The 23,228-nt window shown below is 39.5% G+C and overlaps 1 protein-coding gene across 1 annotated transcript in view; it reads left to right on the top strand.

Moving 5' to 3' along the window:
* PIK3C2G (phosphatidylinositol-4-phosphate 3-kinase, catalytic subunit type 2 gamma) overlaps nt 1–23,228 on the top strand; it is a gene marked incomplete at its 3' end in the record, with an annotated part of 130,520 nt that overhangs the window by 27,716 nt on the left and 79,576 nt on the right. Inside the window, 5 exon segments of the mRNA XM_009080150.1 lie at nt 1,009–1,134; nt 8,187–8,220; nt 14,578–14,767; nt 16,998–17,120; nt 21,283–21,414. Coding sequence (XP_009078398.1) covers nt 1,009–1,134; nt 8,187–8,220; nt 14,578–14,767; nt 16,998–17,120; nt 21,283–21,414 — 605 coding nt within the window.

The following is a 23,228-nucleotide window of genomic DNA, read 5'->3' as shown; positions in this document are numbered from 1 at the left end:
CCTGCTTTGGCTTTGCTCAGGGCAAGTAATGTAGAATTAGGAGCTTTACAATATTTTTATATTTATTTCTGTTAATGGCAGGTGTTAAGCTTCTCAGCACAGTCTGCACATAGACTTTAAGCTGGAGAACAGAAAGGTCATCTTTGTACAATTTTCAGTACATAGACATGTGTAGTGCACTAAAGGGAACATTTATCAGCAGAGAAATATGGGGAATATTTATGAGAGAGCTTCTGCTTGTTCACAGAATGTATTTTAAGGTTTAATGAAGTGATATAACTATGCAGGAAACCCATGAATTTTTCTTTATTTATTTTCCTGAACATGGAGTACTTGATATTTGAAGATTGCCTTTTCCTTCCTTTTGAAATCTGAACTTTTTTCCTTGAGTTCCCCAAAGTATCTCTGAGATTATTCATCTAGAGATTTTTTTAATATGGTAATATTTAAAGATCTAAATTTATTATCAATAAGATTTAATAGTTTTAACTGTATATATAATTTTGCAGAAAACTAGTTGCAGAAGTACTGAGTCCACAGGTGTCAGATTATGCAGCCTCCTACACAGTCACTATTTTTAGGAGGAACATGGCTGTTTTCCAGCTCTCACAGGGATGGGTGGGAGACAATAGTGAGGATTAAATCAGAGACTCAGAAAGCTTGTGAATCACTTGGGTTCAGGTTTCCTCAGAAGTTTCTTTGCAGTGCTTCTACACTCACAAAGTTCAGACCAACCAATGTCAAATCAGTCTTTGATCCCAAATTTGTCACAGTTCTCGACAAGGCACATATTGTGGAAGATAAGTGGAACAAAAATGATGCTATGCTTAGGAAACTCTTGGTCACTTGCAATTTCAGGGTAGCCACACTAATGCATGGGGTGATGGAATTTGGCTCAAGCAGATAGGATTTGCTATACCCTCACTGACATGAAGATTATGGTGAGACATTGCTGATCAATGTTTTGTGTCTGCTGTTTGCTTTATTTTTCTCTTTCTTTGCCATCAGCAGCATAAAGTTGATGATGTGATTGAAGCAGCTAAAGCAATCTGCAGTGTCCTCTGTTTTGTGGAAACCAGAGACATTACTGATGCAGTCAAGAAACTCCATGAAATGCCATTGGTGAAAGTACAGGTAAAAGATATGCAAGTTGATGTCCTATTTTTCTCATTAGCATTGAACTTGAATTTTTTGATGGATCAAGTCCATTTCACTGTTCTGCCACATATTTTCCCTTTGACAAGTTTTAGGTAGAGACACTACAAAGAATGCTGACAATGTGTGACAGAGGAGAACACAAGACTTGTCCTGTGTTTAACTGTAACTGATGTTCTCCTCTGGTTCTTCTTTCTTGTTCTGCTGAGCATACAAATCTGCTTTGCCACATCACCTGTTTACCAAATCATGTGATTTCAAAGTATTAGGTTTTCATATATAGGTTGTTAACAACTATTTGAAAAAACCTATAAACAAACAAACATTTCTTTGGTAAATGTCACTTAAATGATGATTTCTTTTCAGATTGAAATGACCCCCCCTCCTATTTATGCAGAGAAGGACCAGTATCATATAGTCCTGATTTTAACTGGAATACTCTTTAAACACTAAAATCGGGTTTCCAGGGGTTTCTATATGATTTTGAACTGGGACTTGGAGGGCAGTACCTGTTCTCAGTTTTGTCATCAGATGCTTTGGTATGACCTTGGACAAGTCACTATGACCTGATTCACACAAGTTCTGAGCACCCAAAAATTCTTCTGAAGTCAGGATTTTGGAGATACAGGTGGTCAGCAAATTTGAAAATCAAGCCATTAACCACTTCTGTTTAGTCTGCTGTAATCCTAAATCCTGCCAATTCTTTCCCACCCTATTGATATTTCCTCTACACGCTTTTGTTAACAAGATTAATAAGTTGCTGAGGAATTTTATTTTTTCCTTGTATGGTCTATTGTCATTCTTTCTCACAGCAAATACTGTTTAGACCATTACCTGCTTACAAAACTTCTATTCTTTCTCTTTAGTATTTGTTGGTTTGTTTTTTTCCCAAAGCTTGGGATATATGTAAAAACACCTAGGACAGAAAAGTGAACAATGAGATAGCTAGTGTTAAATTAATTAACTAGTGAGTGTTAATTACAAACATGTCTAGCTAGGTAATTTATTTAATTATGCCTGATATGCAGTGTGTTGCTGTAATTCTTGCTATAACAAGAGTGAGATGCATATCAAGTTCATTCTGTACTGTCATCCACATCCACTTACTCTTGACAGGTTCAAACACTCAAATAGTCTTACAGGGAAAACTTCTTCCTAAGAGGTCAAAGACTCATCGAAAAGCAGAAAGTGTATTAGTAGAAAATGCTTCAGTGATGTCCAGAAAGCCTCTTTTCTTGGGTCTTTGCACTCTTAGCCTCTGTTTCTTCCTCTGAGATGGGAGGAGGGGGAGGGAATAGCTTCCAAGTTAGGGGTAAAGTACAGGACCCAAGCAGCTAATCTCTAGAACATCAGTGTAGCTCTCTGTAGGTCTGGGTTGTAAGTGAATCCCTGCATGTTTCTGGAGCAGAGGACACAGATTTCACAGAGCAGACATTGCTGCATGGCCCTGGACAGAACCATCTGTGGCCTTCTGGTGATAATTATATGGGTGCTGTCTCCCTGAGGGTTGGCAAGTATTGTGAAGGACCAAGCTGCAAGAAGAAATATAGCTCTAGGGTTTTTGTTTGTTGCTCAGGCCTCACCAGCATATTCAGTTAAGCATCTTCTCTTGCTTCCCTTTTAGGTCATGGTTCACTGTAAATCTTGTTTCTGTAGAATCCTAAATCTTTTCATGTCTACTTCAGCATCAGTTATTCCAAGTCACTATTGGGGGTAAATTCTTGCATAGGTGGGTCTGTGACAGCACATATTTTATCTGGCATAGTGTTGAATTAAATGGAAATAAGAATATCTCTACTCAAGAAAAGTTCCTTGTGTATATTAGAGGGCAAATACAGGAGAGAAAGAGATAAAATAAGTAACAAGAGATTCACATGATCTGCTTTTCAGTTAAACTCCACACTGTCCTGAGAGGCATTGGGCTGATCAGCTTTTCCTCCTTGAGAAAAGTATTTTGCCAACCCAGAATTCTCCTTAAGAGATAAGGAGCACGGCCCAGTCAAAACGCCTAGAGGACAGTAACAGAACTTTCCTTTAGAAAGGAATTAGAGTAGAGGAAATGTATTGGGACTAATTTGTTATAAGATTTTTTTCTTGAGGTAAGAAAAATGTGGTGTATTTGGTCTTTGAGTGTTCAGGTCAGTTCTATGAACCCAATGTGTAAATTGCCTCCTCTGACTGGTATATATTGACTGAGTATCCCTGAGCCCATTTTCAGCCTTATCTCCTCTGGAGTTGAGCAGAGAAAAAAATAAAATATATATATAGTGGTCAAAGAGGCAAATCAGTTCCTATTTGTGTGGCCTGTCCTGAGCAGACAGAAAACCCCACATGTCATGCCATGAAGAATAAGGTAACGGGCTAAAAAAAATAAGAGCAACAGGTTGTCTTTCTCAAGTCTGTTGGTGTTCACGTTTGCTTTTGCTTGTCTTCAGAGTCAGTGTCATGCAAATACTGGTTTTGTTTTAGAGATGAAGTGATTGTTACTAGGCAAATATTTGAGTTATGAGCTGTTATGTTCTGTTGTAAAAACAAAGAAACTAGTATGTTATGTTAAGGGGTTGGAATGGACCTTACAGATTATCTAGTCCCAACCCCCTGCCCTGGGCAGGGACACCTCCCACCAGAGCAGGTTGCTTTATCCAACTTGGCTTTGAACAGTGCCAGGGTTGAGGCATCCACATCTTTCCTGAGCAGCCTGTGCCAGTGTCTCACCACCCTCACAGGAAAAAACTTCTTCCTAATATCTAATCTAAATTTCCCCTCTGTCAATTTATCCCCATTACTCCTTATTCTATCACTGTAGTTCCTAACAAGGAACAAAAATCCCTGCTGCAAGTGTTCTCTGTTTGCCATTGCTCATTCTCCAGCATGTGTCAAATTTTCAACTCCACTATATGGACAGTCTCCAATATGTACAGGTTCTCCTGAACCAACTTCCATGTACTCCCTTGCACCAAGGGAGTAATACACTTTCTCTCTTTTACCTATTTAAATTCTAAGCCTTTCAGACAAGGATCACCTCTCCTTATCTCTGTGTACAGTCTCCAGCACAGTAGAGTGCTGGTCCTGGCTGTGATCTCCAGAGGCTGAAAATGGTAAGTGGTGGTGATGATAATGATGCTGTTTGCTCATCTGTAATGAGTAAAATGATGCTGTTCCTGAATAGCTTCTCTTGAATGTTAAAGAGATTCTGTCCACATTGAATATTTTATCACTAGTCTTAAAATATTTTTCTGTCCTAATATTCAATAAGAAGCTGCTCCATATTCCATTGAAGACTACTGACAAGATTATTACTCATTTTTTTTTGAAGTGTTTAAGTTACTGAGGCTTTGTTCGCTTTCAGGGGGAACAAAACCCTTTCCATTGCCTTTCAGGCTTGGTTAGCTGAACTGGTTGTCTGTCCCTTGCAGCCTTCCTGTAAAAGCTGTCTGTGACCTTGACTGACACCTGTCTCCCTCTGACTCCCTCCTTGCTGAGACAGACCTGACTAACAGCTCACTTCAGATAAGTGGAAAAAGAAAAGTCCAACTGTTCCTGCGCCAGCAAACACTGTTGCTGCTGCTTGGTTTCACTCCTATGAGAAATAGAACAGCTGATTAGACTTCAGCAATCTACAAAATGTTTCAGTTTGATTCTATAAAGAACTTCATCTCTCTCAGCAACTGAGCTATAAATGTACTAACAGCAGTAAAATATATTTCTGCATGGTCTGTAACTTGAACACTGTTCCATTTTAGGAAAATAGATATTACACATTATATACAACTCCCTCCTGTATAGAATAGTATATAAATGTTATCAATCATATTGGGTCTCTATTTATCAATATTTATACAAAGACAACTGCCCAGCTTTCCTGTCTGTGTCAGAATATGTAGTCAGAATTAGTACCCAGCAGCTAAATGTTGGATGGAGTACCAACTCCTCCAAACCTCTTTTTGAGTTAAACTCATACTGAATTTTAGGGTCATTTTAGGTGAATTCTGGGTACTGACAAAATTATTAAATGCTGTGACATTAGTGTGTCTTCCCAGTCTGCTAGAATTGTTTCTGTTATGTCCATCAGCATAGTACCAAAGATTTTGTTGGCTAGGAAAGAGGCTTTTTTCCGACAAGCAGGTGACTTGCACCACAAGTGCAATTTTTGAGGCTACCTGTTACATCTCAAGTGCTGCAGCATTGCACAGCAGGTAAGGGAGAAATGCCAGGGGAAGAAAATGAGTTCCAACTGCCTTTTCACCATGGTTTCCTCATGCTTTAGCACAATGTATGGTGTGGTTTTGTGTGGAATACTTTTTAATGCATTCATTTGGCACATGTGCACCTAATGCCTCGGGGAAACCATTGCTTACTACTCCCAATGCAAATGACACAGGGTTTGTGTATACATATCTGTACATGTGTGCTTGCACACTCTGAAAAAACTTTCAATGTGCTTCTAGTTAATTCTGGTTTTATGAGAGAAAAGAAAACCAAAGAGACTTAGTTCCAATCTTCTGTCTTAAATTGTACTTGTTATGTCCTTACTGCCTCCTCCATGCCAGTACTGTGTGCATTCCTGTGCTGTGGTTAAGGGATTATGAAAGCAACTGGCACCACTGATAGTTTCTTCTTAACTGATTACATCTCTTTATAAATGTGATTCATTCAGTCTCCAACCAACCTAACCCTGGGATTTTAAAATCCGTTCAGGGGAAACTCTGGGCCTGATGCACAATTAATGTTTTTCATCTCTTTTTTTCCCCCTTCCTTTCTTACAGCAGCTCACAGAAAGTCCTAAGAGATCAAATCCTGCCAGAACAGGCACTAATCCACTATATATTAAACAAGCTACACTATGTTGAAATTATAAGTGCCGTGCCAAAAGGTGGTTTACTTTCCAGAATTTGAGAGAATTGAACAAAGGTCTCTGTTCCCATTTGTCTCACTGCATTAGAAAGATTGTAAAAACATGCTTCTCAGCTTAGATGTTGCTTTTCTCCCCTCAAGTAAGCATTTGACTTCTCTTCATATTTCCCAGACAATGCTGGCAGCTCCAAGCTGGGTGCCAGAGGGAGAATGTACATCCAGCATTGTATTTCTTACACCTCCTCTGCATGCATTGTCATTTTTAAGAAGCACCATGCTGAATACATAGGTGCTAACACACAGCCTTCTCAACCTGCTGCTAAGGGATTAATGACTGTAAAGGACAGTAAAACCTTCCAGGGACATGGGTTCAAACAGTGCAAGCCATGGGCAATACTGAAACACAGAATTAACTTTCTAGTCTCTCTGATCAAGATTTGTGCCTCAGTAACTTATTTCTATGTCACTTTGGTAGATGCAAGTCTGACCATAGATTCATAGAATCACAGAATATCCTGAATTGCAAGGGATCCACAAGGATCATTGAGTCCAACTCCTGGCCCTGCTCAGGACAGCCCCAAGATTCACACCATGTGCCTGGGAGCATTGTCCAAATACTTCCTGAGCTCTGTCAGGCTTGGGGCTGTGACCACTGCCCTGGGGAGCTGTTCTAGTGCCCAAACACCTCTGGGGAAAAAAACCTTTTCCTAATATCCAGCCTAAACCTCCCCTGACACAACTTTAGGCCATTCCCTCTGGTCCTGTCACTGGTCTCCAGAGAGAAGAGATCAGTGTTGCCCCTGCACTGCCCCTTGTGAGGAAGTTGTATAGAGGAATGAGTGTCCTCTTATCCAGGCTGAACAGACCAAGTGATCTCAGCCACTCCTTGTGCAGCTTTCCCTCAAGGCCCTTGACTGTCTCTGTGCCCTCCTTGGATGCTCTCTAGTAACTTTATATCTTATACTGTAATGCCTAAAGCTGCACTTAACACGTGAAGCCACACCAGCGCAGAGTAGATCAGGACAATCCCTTCCCTCACCCAGATGGCAATGCCTTGCCTGATGCACCCCAGGACACAGCTGACCCCTTGCCTTTGAGCCAAGGCTGGGTCCCACCTGTGGCTCTGGGGCTGAAGGTGCTGCCTGTCCTGCCAGGAGATGCAGAGCTACCTGCCATGGCAGTTTTTCCTTTGTGGATTGGGAGGAATAGGCAGTGTTGCAATCTTTCATTTTTCCTTGTGGCTGAGAAGCTTGGAACAAGGTCTGACTGGTGGCAGTTTTTGTACTTGGGGAGTTAACAAACCCAAAAGTTTAATTAGGCTGGTCAGTTCAGTCTAAATAACTTTCAGTGTTGACATGACAGCAGTGGGATGTGAGAGGTGGGAATCCAAATTCTGATTTAATGTTAGGTGTCAGGAGCTGAGTTTAGGCACCAAGGGCATCAACACCCCCTAAATTCCCACACCTAATAATTCCTGTTGGCCACCTCTGGTTAGCTGCCTGCTCAAAGGCCTTTGAAAAGCAGAGCTATTTTTGCTGACTTGGCACAGGAAGGTATGACAGCAGTGGGATGTGAGAGGTGGGAATCCAAATTCTGATTTAATGTTAGGTGTCAGGAGCTGAGTTTAGGCACCAAGGGCATCAACACCCCCTAAATTCCCACACCTAATAATTCCTGTTGGCCACCTCTGGTTAGCTGCCTGCTCAAAGGCCTTTGAAAAGCAGAGCTATTTTTGCTGACTTGGCACAGGAAGGTAGGTGAAATGTTGGCCACTTGAGTGGAGACTTGCTGCTGCTCAGATTTGAAAGGAGGCTGAGGCTCTGCTCAGCATGGTTGTGAGCTTCACATCTCAATGTGTAAGCCATGCAAAGGTTTGGAGAGGAAATTCTTGCCTCTGTTCTACCAATGCAAAGGCTGAAAATGTGCGTGTACCTCTAATGATGGTAAGTCCTTCTTTGTATCTTGACATGCCTGTCAGATACTGTCAGAGATCAGGGCTTGAGTGACTTGTCTGAGATGGCAGAGGAAGCAGGTCCTGGTCATGTCTTCTGTCATCATAACGTTAAGATACATCCTTCCCTCTTTTCACCTTATTTTCTCCTAAAATCATCAAAACTGCTACATGGTCTCTTTCTGAAGTAACTGATTACTTCTTTTCCCTCTCTTTTTCTCTATAGGATTCACTTCAAAGTGTGGAAACACCAGGCAAAGGTAAAGTGTTATTTTTAAAATATGTTAATTCAAGGTGTATCATCAGAAACCACATGTTCTGCTATTTGTTCGTATTACTGAACTGTTCGAGTTGGCATATTGTAGATGTTCACATATTTAGTCATATTATAAGGTAATTGTGACAAGTTAAAATTGAAGTGATCTAAAAGTATAAAGAAAACAGCATTTCCAAAAACTAATCTGGAGACTCAAATATGGAGAATGAATAGTAGAGTGGAACTCATTACAGTTAGTGCTGGTCATAGCAGTTCTTCACCCCAACTTTTAATGTGGTGAAAAGGGAAAGTAATTAACTACATGGAAGCCTAAAAAGTTATTTTCTGTATGACTTTTCTACTTGGCTTCAATAACTTTGATTCCTCCATCCTTAAGCTTTAGTTCATTGTGATTTTTTGTTGTATAAATAGTGTCTTGCCTTAATGATAGACTGTTAGGAGTAGGTTAATGAACAGTAATGGACAAAATCATAGACCCTGCTTTATTTAATTCCTCAGTTAAAATGAGCTTAGACTCAGGGGTTGATGCCCAGCACTGTTGGCATTACTGTGAAGCACCTTGCAGCAGCCTTTCAGACACAGAGGTGGTTCCAGTGCAGGTTTCCAAATGCCACGTTTGTTATTTCAGCATTGTTCAACTTTGTGGACAGCAAAAAAAGAAACAGCAATTACATTTGTAAGCTGCCAGGAAAAGCTAAGCAGCTGAAGGGTCAGGAGAGTGGGGGGAGAACATACAGGTGCAGAAGGTGGTAAATAGAGTTTGGAGGATTCTTCTCCCTTGGGTATAATCATTTATACCATGATTTTTTTTAACACTCTTATAGACAACTAGTTGTTGCTAATTAAAAGAATGAATAGATACTAATCTACCTTAGAAGCATCTTCCTCTGCACACTGTTCAGAAAACCTGACTGGGAAGGATTCTTTTATGTAAAGATATATCTCAATTTGGACTTCATTGAATCAACAGCTTCTTCAAGGAAAATCTGATTCACTGAACAACAGTAAAGGAATCAATTTGGACTCCCTGCTTCTCTGTACCTATTTATTTATGTCAGGAAACCTTCAGCTGTGAAGTGTGATGCTTCTCTGTTCTTGGCACACCCTAATTTCATAACAATTCCAGAATCCTTTAGGTAGTGTAATACTAGAATCTACAACTTACTGATTGCAAGTCAGAACTTGCCAGGCCATCAGTCATTCTGTGGTGAAGCCTAAATAAAAGTTGTCCAAGGTAACCACATTTCTAATTGCCCTCTTACATGCAGTGACATACATTTCACATGTTTTAACATACTCCATGCCTTATATGTCAGCACCTATTCAATAAACTTCTAAAAGCCAGGAGAATCTTTAAAGTTAGGCTAATGAGTGTTAAGAGAAAAGTCTCACTAGTAGATCAGTGCTGGTATTAAGGGCATGTCTGATAAAACACAAATGTAAGTACAATGACCAAAACTGATCTGCTGGAACCTAGGTCTGATCTATGAGAAGTGAGCAAAGCCATTCTACATCTTTTCCTTTGTCACAAGCTTTTCTTCGTCTCTGGCTTCTCAGTGCTCACATTCATGATAATGCCATGGGGCCTCTCATCTGTTGATCTAGGGGCACTGAGCCTGAGAGGAATACAGAAGAGATTTTCACCTGCTGAAGCTAGAAATAAACCCCAAATAGGTGCTGAGTTGTACATTTTTGCTGAAATCACATTTGTGTTTCCTTTTCCACCTCATTTGCTTCCCACCCTCTTTTTACTTCATTATGGTTAGCTGGCTAGAATTGCAGGCGTGCAAAAGTCTGCAAGCCTGTTAGCCAAAATAAAAGGAAAATCACAGCCTTTGCTCAGTGCTACTAAATCTTTCCAGATCTCTGGGAAGCTAAAAACCATGTGCTTTGCTCTCTTGAGCAGCACACTTGCAAATGAAGTCAGCATTGACAGCCAAGGAGGAGACAGACTGCCCTTCCCATTTGGACTCTGTTTTGTCTCTTGTATGTATTCATGTTTATCTTGAAGAAAACAGGTTCAAATTTGAACAGCAAGAGCAGCAATCAGTTACTCAAACTAATATCCTTTTCCTCTCCTCTTTGTTCCCCAAGGGATAGTTATTACCCAGAGCATCATAAGAGTTTTGTTTTTCTTTGTTATAGCTTCTCTCTCCCACAAAAGAGAAAAAGATAAAGGATACTATTAAAATGAAAGCCTTACTTAATAATTTGTTTAGAAACTGCTTTAATCTTACTCTTTTATAAAAGATTTTCTGAGGTTTGTTATTAGTCATTCACCATGCACTAAGCAAGTCAGAGACTATATTCAGAATATCTAGCCTTGATTTAGTGGTGCAATAACTGCCTCTGTGAACAGTGTTATCTCTGTAAAACAGTTTATTCCATTGCTGTGAATAAAGCACTACTTATCCATGTTATGCCTAAGTCTGGATCATGTTCTCTTTCCTCTGTATGCAGTCCTTAGAAGATTCTATTAATGTTTTTAGTACTCAAAGTATTTTTTTCTTCTTAAATGTGAGGAACTATAGGCATTTCTAGATGTTAGTACCTTTCTGCAGCATCGAGTGTTCACAGAAAATGAGGAATAAGATTATTCATGTTAAAAGAGATTTAGCATTGGGGTTTGCTGCAATCCAGAATATGAACAGATAGGATGCAGCTGGTTACAGACTGTGTTTGTGCATGTTTCTCAAAAGCTGATGAATGAATGTTTATTCAATGTCTACAGCTACTCCAGGCAGGGATTGCTCCAGATCAGACATAATAAGCAGCTTTCAGAATTTGATCAGTAGTTCTCTGGGACCCATCCAGAAAGTCTAGAACGCACCAGGAGCTGATGATATTGAGTCAACAGTCTTTGTCGACTAAACTGGGACCTCATAGCAACTTTCCAGTGTCTGAAGGGGCTACAGGGAAGATTCAGAGGGTCTCTGGTAGGAGCTGTAGTGGTGGGATAAGGAGTAATGGGGATAAACTGACAGAGGGGAAATTTAGGTTAGATATTAGGAAGAAGTTTTTCCTGTGAGGGTGGTGAGACACTGGCACAGGTTGCCCAGAGAAGTTGTGGCTGCCCCAGCCCTGGCAGTGTTCAAAGCCAGGTTTGAAAAAACCTTGAGCAACCTGCTCTGGTGGGAGGTGTCCCTGCCCAGGGCAGGGGTTGGGACTGGGTGATCGCTAAGGTCCATTCCAACCCCTTAACATGCTATGAAACTGATAATTGCTGGACTTGCCATCTTTTTGAGTGAATGCAGAAATCAGATACCTTGTGACAATACATTTAATGAAGTCATCATTACATTTAAGAATGTAAAGGTTCTCTGTGTTTGGGATTTGACAGTTGCTTCTAGATCTGATCATAAAAATATTCATCAGAGAAAGCTTTTTTAAAAAAGGAAGGGGAAAAATGAACGGGTTTTTTAAGTATTCCTATATAAATTTGAAAACTCCACTTCCTCCTTTTCTTAGCACAAAGTTATTATAGTCTTGTTTTGGAAAAACATTTCTTGTTTCGGAATATGGAAAATGTCAAGAGCTTTTTATTGATTGCATTTCATTTCCCTAAGTGTTTCCTGCATTGTTTCCAAATCAGAGCATGGCTCTTCACCTCTGAGTTGTTGCTGTATTAGATCCTGACGTGTTGTTCCTAAAGCCCAGGGGCTTTGTAATCAAGGCCAATTTTTAAACCATTGCAACTCCCCCGTTCTCCAAAAACATTAGGCAGAAGTTACCTTGTAAAGCATGTAGGAGCAGAGACGTTTTTGATACCAGGACAGCAGGAGATTTTTAAGCTTCTTTCCATGGATAATTGGTAGGGTTCTTCCACTAGTAGGAAGAAACAATATGCTAAATATCAGTGCTAGGAAACTGCATCTGATCAATATTTGCATTACAGCTTTCTCATGTTTTGCCTCTTTCATATTATAATAATGTTCTAATTAATGCTGCTTAGCCCTTTACCAAAATGTTAAGTGGGTTTTTTTTCTATTGAGTTTTTTTTGTGTGTGACCTAAACAGTATTCAGAATCCTGCGTTTTTTCCCCTCTCTGAAAATAAGAACAGCATCGAGCTCCTGTTCTCCAAAATATCTTTAATGTATCAAAAGGGTCTTAAGCCTTCATTCCAAATTCTGTTCAACCAGATATTTGTCATGTTTTACCCAGAGAAAACATGTACGGAGTCAAAGAGAGTGTTTAACATGCATTGACTTGACACACTCTGCTGTGCAGTAACAGCACAGTACCTGCTCTGTTGGAAGACCTGGCACTAAAATAATATGTGAATTGTAACACTGAACTGAGAAGAAGAAATAAGTGGCTTTCTGTAAGGCATAAGCTAGTATGTTCCTTACTAAATCTTGAAGGCACCTGCAAGTCTATTCATTAACAGTTTCAGGGATGGTGCAGATTGTTCTGTTTCTCACCAAGGGTGAAATTTCTTCCTTCAGGCTTGGCATACAAGGAACATGTCAGAAATAAGCATATCTGGCAGCTGTGGTTAAAGTTCACTTCCCTTGTTCTCATCTCATTTCTGCAAGTGTGATTTCTTCTCACCTTCAGTGAGAAGGTGATGCCAAATCGTGTCACACTAGAAATAAACGATGAGGTTTGAGTTGTGAGATTATTAATCCTGGTCATAGTTGGCTTTGCAGTGTGGTCTGTTCATTGTCTCTTACACACTGGCTATGCCTGGGACACCTTGCTAGAAAATAAGTTCTGATGTAACTGAAGCTGTGAATCTGCTGTAGGAATTCTAGAGCCTGTGCTATGTAAATCAGTGAAACACCAGAGTTCTTCCTCATCTGAGATTTATTAATCATAAAAGTCATAAAAAGCAGTAAAGTTCTTTGGCTTCATGGATGGGCAATATAATTTCAGCCTACCAAATCTTATTCAGCAGCTCATAAAAATCCAGGGAAAAGATGCTGACCAAGTTTTGTGAGTAATGAACATTCACAGACTACCCAAGATGTTTGTCTCTAATTTAGTTAATTGCTACTGGTCTTAATGAGTGAAGGATGGAGGGTTGAAAAAGGGCTGACCCTGGCACAGAAACCATAGAGTGTTTTAAACCAGAGCTAACATGAGTAGGAAAATGAATGTTGAAAAAAATCCTGGAGCTGCAGAGGATGTTTGCTTATGCCTGGGGAACTCTGTTCCTGAGATTATCATCAGTCTGTATCTCCTAATAATTAGATAAGTAATGCTGAAGTTGGTTTGTGTCCTTGGCTGGCAGCTGAACCAATTGTCCCCGTTTGCTCCATTCCTGTCTTCACCCCCCATGCCATTATAGCAAAAGAGACAGCCTGTAGTGCCCACCTCAGGCCCTGTTTCCAGGCTGGCTCATCTCTGCAGTCAGGCACAGACCCTGCAACCCACAAGAGAACGGTGGAAATTTGGGAGAGATAGAAAGAGGAAAAAGAACAAGGTGAGAGTATGTTCTGGATCATGTAGAAACCCATGAGTTGGAGGGGTAAAAAAAAAAGGAGAGTTTGGAGTACTCCTCTTGGAAGACAAATCATTCTGATCTTGGAATGATACAAATACTATGATAGTTCCTCTCTCAGCCTATCCCTTGCCTGAGAAATGAGTGCTCCTAACAGCTCTCTTCACTCAATGGATGCTGCCAGGACTGGGAATTTTAATTTCTACTGGCAATCAGGCAATCCCAAGCTGCTCCAAAAGCAGAGAGAGGGAAGATGGATGAAAGCCAGTAACAGCAGAACAAAGCACTGCAGAGCTGAAGCCAGATGAAATAACATAGCAGAGGTGTGATATAAAGGTGCAGCCTGCATTTCATATCTATTCATGTAGGGATGTATTTCAGTGTCCATCGTTGTGTAATGTTGTCACCAAACCATGGCCACCTGAATGCTGAGTGTGTCTGTGGCTGCTATTGTATGTGTTTTATGCATTGTTTACCTACAGTTGCAACAGCTTTATAGCCTTAAAATTTAACCAGTGTCTTTTCTTCATTCTATGCTGCATTGCCAGTTCCCTTGAAGTAAGTAGCTACAAAATACCTACTTAATAAAAGTCTTTCCAGCACAAAAATTCACAGACTAAAATGACATACCTGAGGCACACACTAACTTGCTGCAGTTGAAAATGCTTACTTTGAAAATGCCTTAATTTGAAAGCACTTTTTGCAGGAATGAGCTAAGGCTGGTTTCAGGAGCACAGATGGCTAATTGGCTTCAGTTGGTAGGTTATGTCATTTTAATTAAATTTTATTAGGAAGCATTTCAAAGCTGTAACTGATGGTTTAAGATAAATATGGTTCTTCCTAAATGACCTATTGCTAACCTTTATTTATTTCTCTCTCCTCTTGGTGTTAATAGAGGCTGCTGTGACTGAGCTCTCCATGGCCATCTCTCGTCTCATCCATGTTTACTGCAGCAGCTTTGATGCAAATTTCCAGCTTGCCAGCACACCTAAAAGCCCTTCATGTGCTGCAGACACCAGCCTAGATTCCCAGCTCAGCTTCACTGTTTATGCTGCCCATAACATCCCAGAAGCCTGGGTGAACAGGTCGGTCCAACAAGTGTTCCCAAGATGTGTTGTCACTTTGATCACCTCTTTCTCACAGATACTACCTCACCCCTGTTGCTTTGGTGATACTTCTGTATGAATGTTAGAAACTGAGTGAGTGTGTGTCAGTGTGGTGTCAAATCCATCCCAAGTTCACTTTTGTGGATTGACCTTTTGTCAATTTTTATATCTGTGCTCCCAATTTCAACATTATTCTGCAACATGTGAGGTCTGTACCTATCTCTAACAAGATTTCTGTGCTTCTGTCCTCATTAAAAATCTAGGTACACACATTACAAGTTGCAGAATAATGTTGCAAAACTGGTAATCTTTATTTTCATTCCTTCTCGTTTCTTTTATCAGTTTGATGGTTTATTTCATTTCAGTTCCAAGAAGATGTGCCTTGTTTGCTGCCAGTGGCAGAATGTTGCTATCTTCATATTTCACTGCATTTGTTTCTACAGCCCAAACCAGTCAGATTCCTGTCTACATCTGGATGCTATGAAGTGATCCTTGGGACAAGGCTATAGTCATGTCTTTGAACTCCCAGGGAGGCTGCATAGGGAAAATGTTCTACAAAGACATAAAATGGGTTGAAGTGCATGCACTCAGAGCAATCTTTCTGACTGCAGTCAGAAGGAACATGGTGTAAGCATTAAATCTTCCCAGGATTAGGTCTTTCTGATGTATAAATCAGGAATATGTCTATGTATTATGTATCAGTACTTCTGTTTAAACAGCAATACTTAATCATTTGATTGCATTAATACCTATTATTCCCTGAACTGTCTTCCAGCTGTTTGTAATGTTTAGAGGCTAGGGGAAGAATTTCCCAGGCTTACAAGTATCTTTCCTTCTCTCTATCCTTACCTCATAAGAACTACAGATTACAGATCATTTTCTTTGAATTAAAAAAAGTAAAAAATGAAAAGAGAGAGAAAAAAAATAAAAAGCACATCTGCTACAATAATTATAAGAATTATTACAATGTTCTGGAAGAGATCAACCATCATTCTTATAAATATGGCAAAGTCAGGCACCTTCAGTCAGCAACTGCTTCAAATTTCCTGTTCACATTTGACTCTGTTTCCCATGTTCATCATTCTTGTACAGAATGATGTCTAAAGCTGAGACTGGCAGGAAGATCTGGAAGTAACAAGACTAATTAAGAACATTAGTTATTTATACTCTATTCCTTTATTTTGACTAATATTCTAAAAGATTTCAGTAAGAAGGATATGAAAGAACAGATAGCCCCAGACCCCAATAGCTATGTGAAAAATGCCAACACAGAGGCCTTTAATGCTTCTGCTGTAATGAATGTAGAGATTTCTTTGAATACAAACCTGTTCTTTACAGATTGGGAAAAGTAAGTATAAATAGAATTGTAGAATGGGCTGGGTTGGAAGGCACCTTAAAGATGCCTTGTTCCAACCCCCTGCTATGGGCAGGGCTGTGTTCCACTAGACCAGGTTGCTCAGAGCCCCATCCAACCTGGTCTTGCATACTTCTAGTGATAGGGCAGTCACAGCTGCTCCGGGCAACCTGTGCCAATTCCTCACCACCCTCACAGGGAGGAATCCTCCCAGTATCTAATTTAAACCTGTCCTTCAGTTTAAAGCCAGTCCCCCTTTCCTGTCACCACACACTCTTGTAAAACATCCCTCTCGAGCTGTCTTGGAACCCCTTTAGGTACTGGAAAGTGCTCTAATGTCCCTTTCTTCAGGGCTGAACACCCCCAACTCTCTCAACCTGTCTTCATAGAAGAGGTGCTCCAGCCTTGTGGGCATCTTCATGGCTTTCTCTGAGCTTGCTCCAGTAGTTTCATGTCCTTCTTATGTTGGGCCCCCAGAGCTGGATGCAGTTCTTCAGGTGGGAGGTTTGCTGTTGACTGTATGATGAGCAAATAGCAACACTTCAAAACTTAGGTCCAAAGTTTCCTTCACTGCAATAATGAAAAAGAAAGTTAGTCTTACTGACAAAAACATGGATCAGGACCGATGTGTCTTAAGGGATTTTCTTGAACTCCAAACATTAAAGAAACAAACAGTCCAAAATGAACACCCCTCCTCACACACATGAATATGAGAGTCATTATTTTAATTCTTTTTTTTTCATGTACGGATGGATCTTCACAAGTTTCTGAATGGTTAACTCCAGATTTACTGTGCTGGATGTGGTGCATAACAATTAATCTCTTTTTTTGTTGCTTTTTTTTCCCCCCTTGCAGCTACAAAGCTTTGTCTTTTTCCTGTTTACTAACTTATGCTGGGAAGACAATATGCCAAGTGAAGATTTGCAAAAATATTCCTGTTAAAAGATCCTTCTTTTTCCTGGCTGACTGGAATGAGAAGTAAGTTTTGGTCTGTGTTTGGTATATGTTTATTTGACACGTATTGCACATCAAATATTCATTTAAAAAACCAACAGCTACAAAGCTTTGTCTTTTTCCTGTTTACTAACTTATGCTGGGAAGACAATATGCCAAGTGAAGATTTGCAAAAATATTCCTGTTAAAAGATCCTTCTTTTTCCTGGCTGACTGGAATGAGAAGTAAGTTTTGGTCTGTGTTTGGTATATGTTTATTTGACACGTATTGCACATCAAATATTCATTTAAAAAACCAAAACACAGCTGTGGCTGGGCTGCCCCATCCCTGGAAGTGTTCCCAGCCAACCTGGGCTAGTGGGAGGTGTTCCTGCCCATGGCAGGAGGTGGAACAAGATGGTCTTTAAGATCCTTTCCAATCCAAACCATTCTAGATTCTATGTTCTTTTCTGTATGAAATATGCACAGTGAAGGATATATTTGTTGTTTTGAATTTATTCTAAATATGAATACTTGTCACAGTTCTATAATTGGGCAATGTGTTTTTTTGCTATTTGTGCTACTACCCCTCCAAGAAAGAATAAACAAACAGCTCCAAAGTTGACAGAATAACCAGTATATTCAGAAGATTTTGAAATAGAAGGAACAGTAGAGGTGGTGCCATATTAGCACTGAGGGTATAATTTAAAACATAGAATCATAGAATCAACCAGGTTAGAAGAGACCTCCAAGATCATCAAGTCCAACCCTACCATGGTTACTAGCCCATGGCACTAAGTGCCACATCCAGTCTCATCTTGAAAACCTCCAGGGATGGTGAATCCACCACCTCCCTGGGCAGCACATTCCAATGCCTGATCACTCTCTCTGTAAAAAAATCTCTTCATATTCAGGAACAGGCTGGGTTGGGTTTTTTTCTTACAAGAAATAGATGTAGAGAAACACTAGTTAATAGTTTTAGCAAGAATTCAAGCTGGAATTGGTTTAAAAAGTAGAGTATTAGTGCAATTGTTTTTCCATGCCATCGAGTGGCACCATTTCCTACAGTAGGGAGTCTGGGTCACTCAAACCTGTAACCAAGCTGTGTTCACTCTTAGTTATCTTTTAGGCTGTAATATCACCTTTCTGAAACGGAGGGGACTGTGTTTGCATAAAATGTTTACAGAGGAGACAATACCTTTATTGTAAAGTTTCTTGCTGCTTTCATTCTAAGCCATATACCATTTTTAGCTGATCACACCCATTGAAAACACAAGTGGTAAAAGATGACCAGGAAGAGCTTCTGTTACATTGGGAGGTCAGATATTCTCTCTATAGTTAGGGATCAGTCAGGCCAAAAAATAAACTAATTCAAAATGAATCCTGAGCTGAAATTGGATTGATTTGAACATGGTGTAAAAAAGGAGAGTAGTGTTTTGGTGATTAGGAATCTAGGCAGAGAGTTTCTACCAAAGACAAGGCTTGCTTTATTTGCTAATTTTCATGTTTTTAGTTTCTGGTTTCAAGTGCTTTAACCAGTTAGTGCTTGAATTTTAACTTGATTGGTTTTCATGTATAAATATGACCTTCTGTTGAAGTCTGTTACCATCTTTAGTCTTTCCCAGAATGTTCTCAGAAACAATGAGAATCATTTGATACCTAAGCAGTTGCCTTGTTTAGTATTTCTTCTGTTTGTCCTTATTTAAGGGTATACTTTTGCTTTGGAACTTGTGTATTGCCTTTGAAAAGTGTTATTGTCTCCTTGGTGCAGAGTTTGAACAGGCTGATACCATTTAGCACATAGTGTGTAAAGTCCAAAAGTTGCCCTTATTTTCTCCTCAGTTTCATATTTTCAGTGCCTGAGACCTCTTAAATATGTTCTTTCTTTTGTCTTAATTGTTTGCTCTTAATATATTTATTCCACTGTCTCCTCTTTTTCCATCCTCTGTAATTCTTGTTAAGCCTACAGACATGAAGTATGGAATTAGCATTAAGTCTGTCATTCATCACCTCAGATCCTTTCTTGGCACTGGGCTTCCCTCTTCCTCATATTTTATTTGGCTTCTCTGATTTGTTTCCACTCTCTGGAGGCACAGCTTGGGTTGCCCCAGAGCTCTTGTGTGTTGAGGCTTTGTTGATGTTAGGCCCTTGGCCTTTGAAACAAGCTGTATTATCTAGTATCTGTGAATAGCACCTTTTCAGGGAGCAGCTTCTTTGTTCTCGACTACTGGTGAAATTGTGCACCCACAGTTCCAGTGTTCCTTTCCACCTCCTTCTTCTTATTCATCCATTTGACTCAGCCTCATAGAGTCAGAAAGGATAAGACCAACTGGGTAAGCTTAGATGTGCATTAATGAAAGTTGCATAGTTTCTTAGTATGTTAAGAGGTTGGAATGGACCTTAGAGATCATCTAGTCCCAACCCCCTGCCCTGGGCAGGGACACCTCACTTTCTGAGTGAGGAGTTACTCAGGAATTACTGTTACTTTCTGAGGGAGTGTTTTCACCGGTTCAAGTTCACAGGGAGTGTTAACAATCGCCTGTATCAGAAAATGAATGTCTTGACTCTTTATTTTTGTCTCTTCTTAGCATTAATGATGCTTTAAAGTTAAGTGCAACTTTGTCAAACAGTTTTATGTAAGAAGGGCACAGTTGTTGGCCTGTCAGTGAAAAAGACAGGACAAACTATCTATAGCATGCAAAGCAGTTCAGTTTCCCAATAAGTGTTTCTGATTATGAGTAAGGAAGAGGGCATGAGAAAGGGAAAGCAAACTTGAAAGCTATAAATAGGGACACGTGGGAAGGCAGTTGAGAATTGCATCTCAATTCTCTTCATGGTAATCAGAAAGAGTGGGGAATGGCTGCCTTGCTTTGTGATTCCAAGAGAGAGGGATGCAAATTTGCAGCATTTCCTAATGTTTAGGGCTGATCATCTGAAATTTTGACACTAATGCTAATTTGGAGTAGTTCAGAATTTCAGCTGAAAAACATCTACTTTCTTTCAGTGGCTTCTGAGTGCATTCAAGGAAACTTTCTCAAATTCAGTAGATATTTGACAGATTTTGGAACTAGGAGCAAAACCTTATGTTAATTTTACCTTGTACTATTAACATGTCTTATTTCTGGTACCCATAATTACATTTTTCAGGCTACTATACTTTTAAAATACAGTTTCTCTTTCTGCTTGCTGTTCAAGTATGACTATACCTTTTCCAAAATGCTGAGTTGCCTTCCTCTGCCAGTCTGTGTTATTTAAATTTATCTTCTGGTTTGTTTTCTTAATCTCAAGATTATGCAGATCTTTTGTTTTCTTAATGATTATGTTGTCAATGTGCTATAATTCTTTTAGCCTCCAGCTCCTTATATTGATTTTGTTTATACAGAAAAAATGTAATTAATTTTGCTCTCCACTTGAGAAATTTAAGCCTGCACTGAATATACATGCAAAAAGCTAGAAATGCACTTTGCACCATAAACTGTCTCTTCAGGAAGAAAGAAAATACAAACTTGCATGTGTCTTGGTAATTACACAAGTGATTTTTCCACACAGCGTGGAAGTATTTCTAAGTTATGATTTTAAATTGATTTTTTTTAACTGTATAAAGAAATTGAGTAGCCAAGCAAGTCTGGTAATGGTCAATACAAAGTTGGGATGAATATTGATAAAACTGAATTTTCTCGTTAAAAAATGTGAATTGTTCGTTGCTGTTAAGACAAAATCTGCCTTTATATTGTGGTTGGGAAGTATCAGACCACCAAAGCTCTCCTGTCAACAGAGTGATTATCATACTCAACACAGAAGCAACTCTTAGTGTTTTAGGCAGTGTTTTCCTCTGAAGACACAAGGCACCAAATAACAATCCGTTTCCAATTTACCCTTGGGGGGGGATATTTAGTGTGAAACAGCTTTTCCTTGCTAAGGTAACTCTAAAGCAAAGTTTAACTAAACTTTTCCTGCCTTTGTCAGCCCTAGTGATTATCACTGAAGTGAGTGAGTTTTTATCTGCCTCTTCTCAAATACTGTGACTCAAGTTAATGGGTGACAATAATCATCCATGTCTTGAAGAGATCTGTCAGTTGTGTTTTCCTTCAGAGGGCAACAATTGTAATTTATAGCTTGATATATATGTCAGAAATGTAGAAAGAAATCACTTGTGGTAACAATGCTCAAGTTTTTTTAACTTTCATTTTACTTTGATTTTCTTTTAGAATCAACTTTCCTCTACGAATAAAGGCTCTTCCCAGGGAAACCATGCTGACAATAAAACTACTGGGTGTAAACAGTGCCTCTAAAAATACACAAGTGCTTGCTTGGACATGCTCCCCACTGTATCCCAAAGAGTAAGTTCAGTTTTGTATGACAGCTTAAGAAAAGGCCACTCTTGAATAGTACTGCACTCAACTTGGGAGAAATATCAAAAGACAGAAATACTCATTTCAGGATGTTGCTGTAATAAGAACAGGACAGCCACTTACAGCAAAAGGAAAGAGCTCCATCCATAAGCTTTTCTGTCCTTCCCATACATTGTTTTTGAGCTTGGCTGAGATAACTGTTATGATAAAGTTCCCTAGGCCTGTTGCACCTTACTGTACCCTTTCCTGTAGCTTTACAAAATCCTTCTTAGCATAGCCTCTTGTTCACAATGGTTGGTTTTGGTTTGTTTCTGTTCTCACACCAATTCATGCTGCTTAAATTGGGACAGTTAGTGATGGGCCACAATGAGCACCTTTCCCTCTTCACACCACTTTAGAAGCTTTCTCTCCTTCAGCCTCTTCTTTCCACACTGTGCACAATGTAACGATGGTTTAAAGGTGCTTTGAATGTCTCTGCAGTGCTGTATAAACAGAGATCTGAGGGAAATTTTCTGCAGTGCTCTGAATATATTTTAGTAGCACTGAGACATCTGAATTTAGATCAAGTCTTTACAATGATACTAAAGTTTTATTTAGACCCCATAGCCCTGCACACCCTTTGTGCAATAGGAGGATACATTCAAGCCCCCAAGTTTCTGCATTAACATCTATCTCTAAGAAATAGCTGTTTCCTTATCTTGAGACATTTTCATCTACTACTTTATATGGTGGCAATCACCCTTTAAAACAAAATGTTAAAAAAGTCTGATTGCATGTATGAATTTGCTTGAAATACCTTGTGTTTCACTGAACTTTTAAGCTGAGAGACTTAGAAGTTAGGTTGGACTGGGCTAGAGGCTTTTTCCATCTATTCAGAGGAAACTCAAGGTTACTCTGCTTTTTTGTGACTTAGTGGTTAGAGAACTTAGCTTGAGGGAAGGAAAGAAACATGAATCAAATCCCTGCTCCAAGGATTTCTTGGGCAATTAATTCAATTACTTTTCTTTCCTAGTTAGTCTTAAGAAGAGCACATCACTCACTCTTCCTTTGTGGGTGTCTTTTTAAGCAAAACATATAATAAGTTTATTTGAGGTATTTCCTACCATCCTGTTTTGTAGGGTGGAATAGTGAAGGAATATCTTGGGTGAGAATCTAACTTCAGATGAAGTGGTAAGAAGTCCTCATCCCCAGCAAGCTGATATGTTCTGAGTGCATTCATTCAGAAGCAGAGCATTAGGCATGATAATAGGGCAGCACTTAGGCATTTTGGGAGGTAAAGGGTATGTGAGAATCCTGTGCTTGAGGATCTGTTGTTCTAGAGGTTTTCTTGTTTTTCAGTCCAAAAGGAATGATTTGTGGGAGGTCTGCCAGGCCTCAGCTCCCTGTGATTTTTAAATGCCTGCCATCAGAGCAAGCATGTTGATTTTCATTAGGAGATCTCCAAATCACCCAATTTCAAAAATTTTTCTGCAAAATGGCTCTGTTCTTTCCTGGTCCACACAATCAGCACAATGAAGGGGATAGAGGGCTACTTTCCTTTCATTTGCTGTGTAATTGTAGAGATCATTGCTAAAATGACCCTTCAGAGCAGAAATAAAGGTTGAGTTGTTGGGGAAGAATAATTTAGGAATAGCATGTTCAACACCCTCTAATCTGATAGCTGTGTCATTTACAATTATAGTAATTACTAACACAAAGAAGCATAAATGCTTTTTCCTCTTTTAGCCAACCACAGCTCCACAGAATTATTCATTCACCATGATTTCAGTTGATAGACTGACTGCTTTAAAAATAAGAATTGC

Source organism: Acanthisitta chloris, unplaced genomic scaffold (assembly GCF_000695815.1).
Source record: "Acanthisitta chloris isolate BGI_N310 unplaced genomic scaffold, ASM69581v1 scaffold7448, whole genome shotgun sequence".
Lineage (NCBI taxonomy): Eukaryota > Metazoa > Chordata > Aves > Passeriformes > Acanthisittidae > Acanthisitta > Acanthisitta chloris.
The sequence above is the reverse complement of the archived record's forward strand: the minus strand, read 5'-3'. Positions and strand labels throughout refer to the sequence as shown.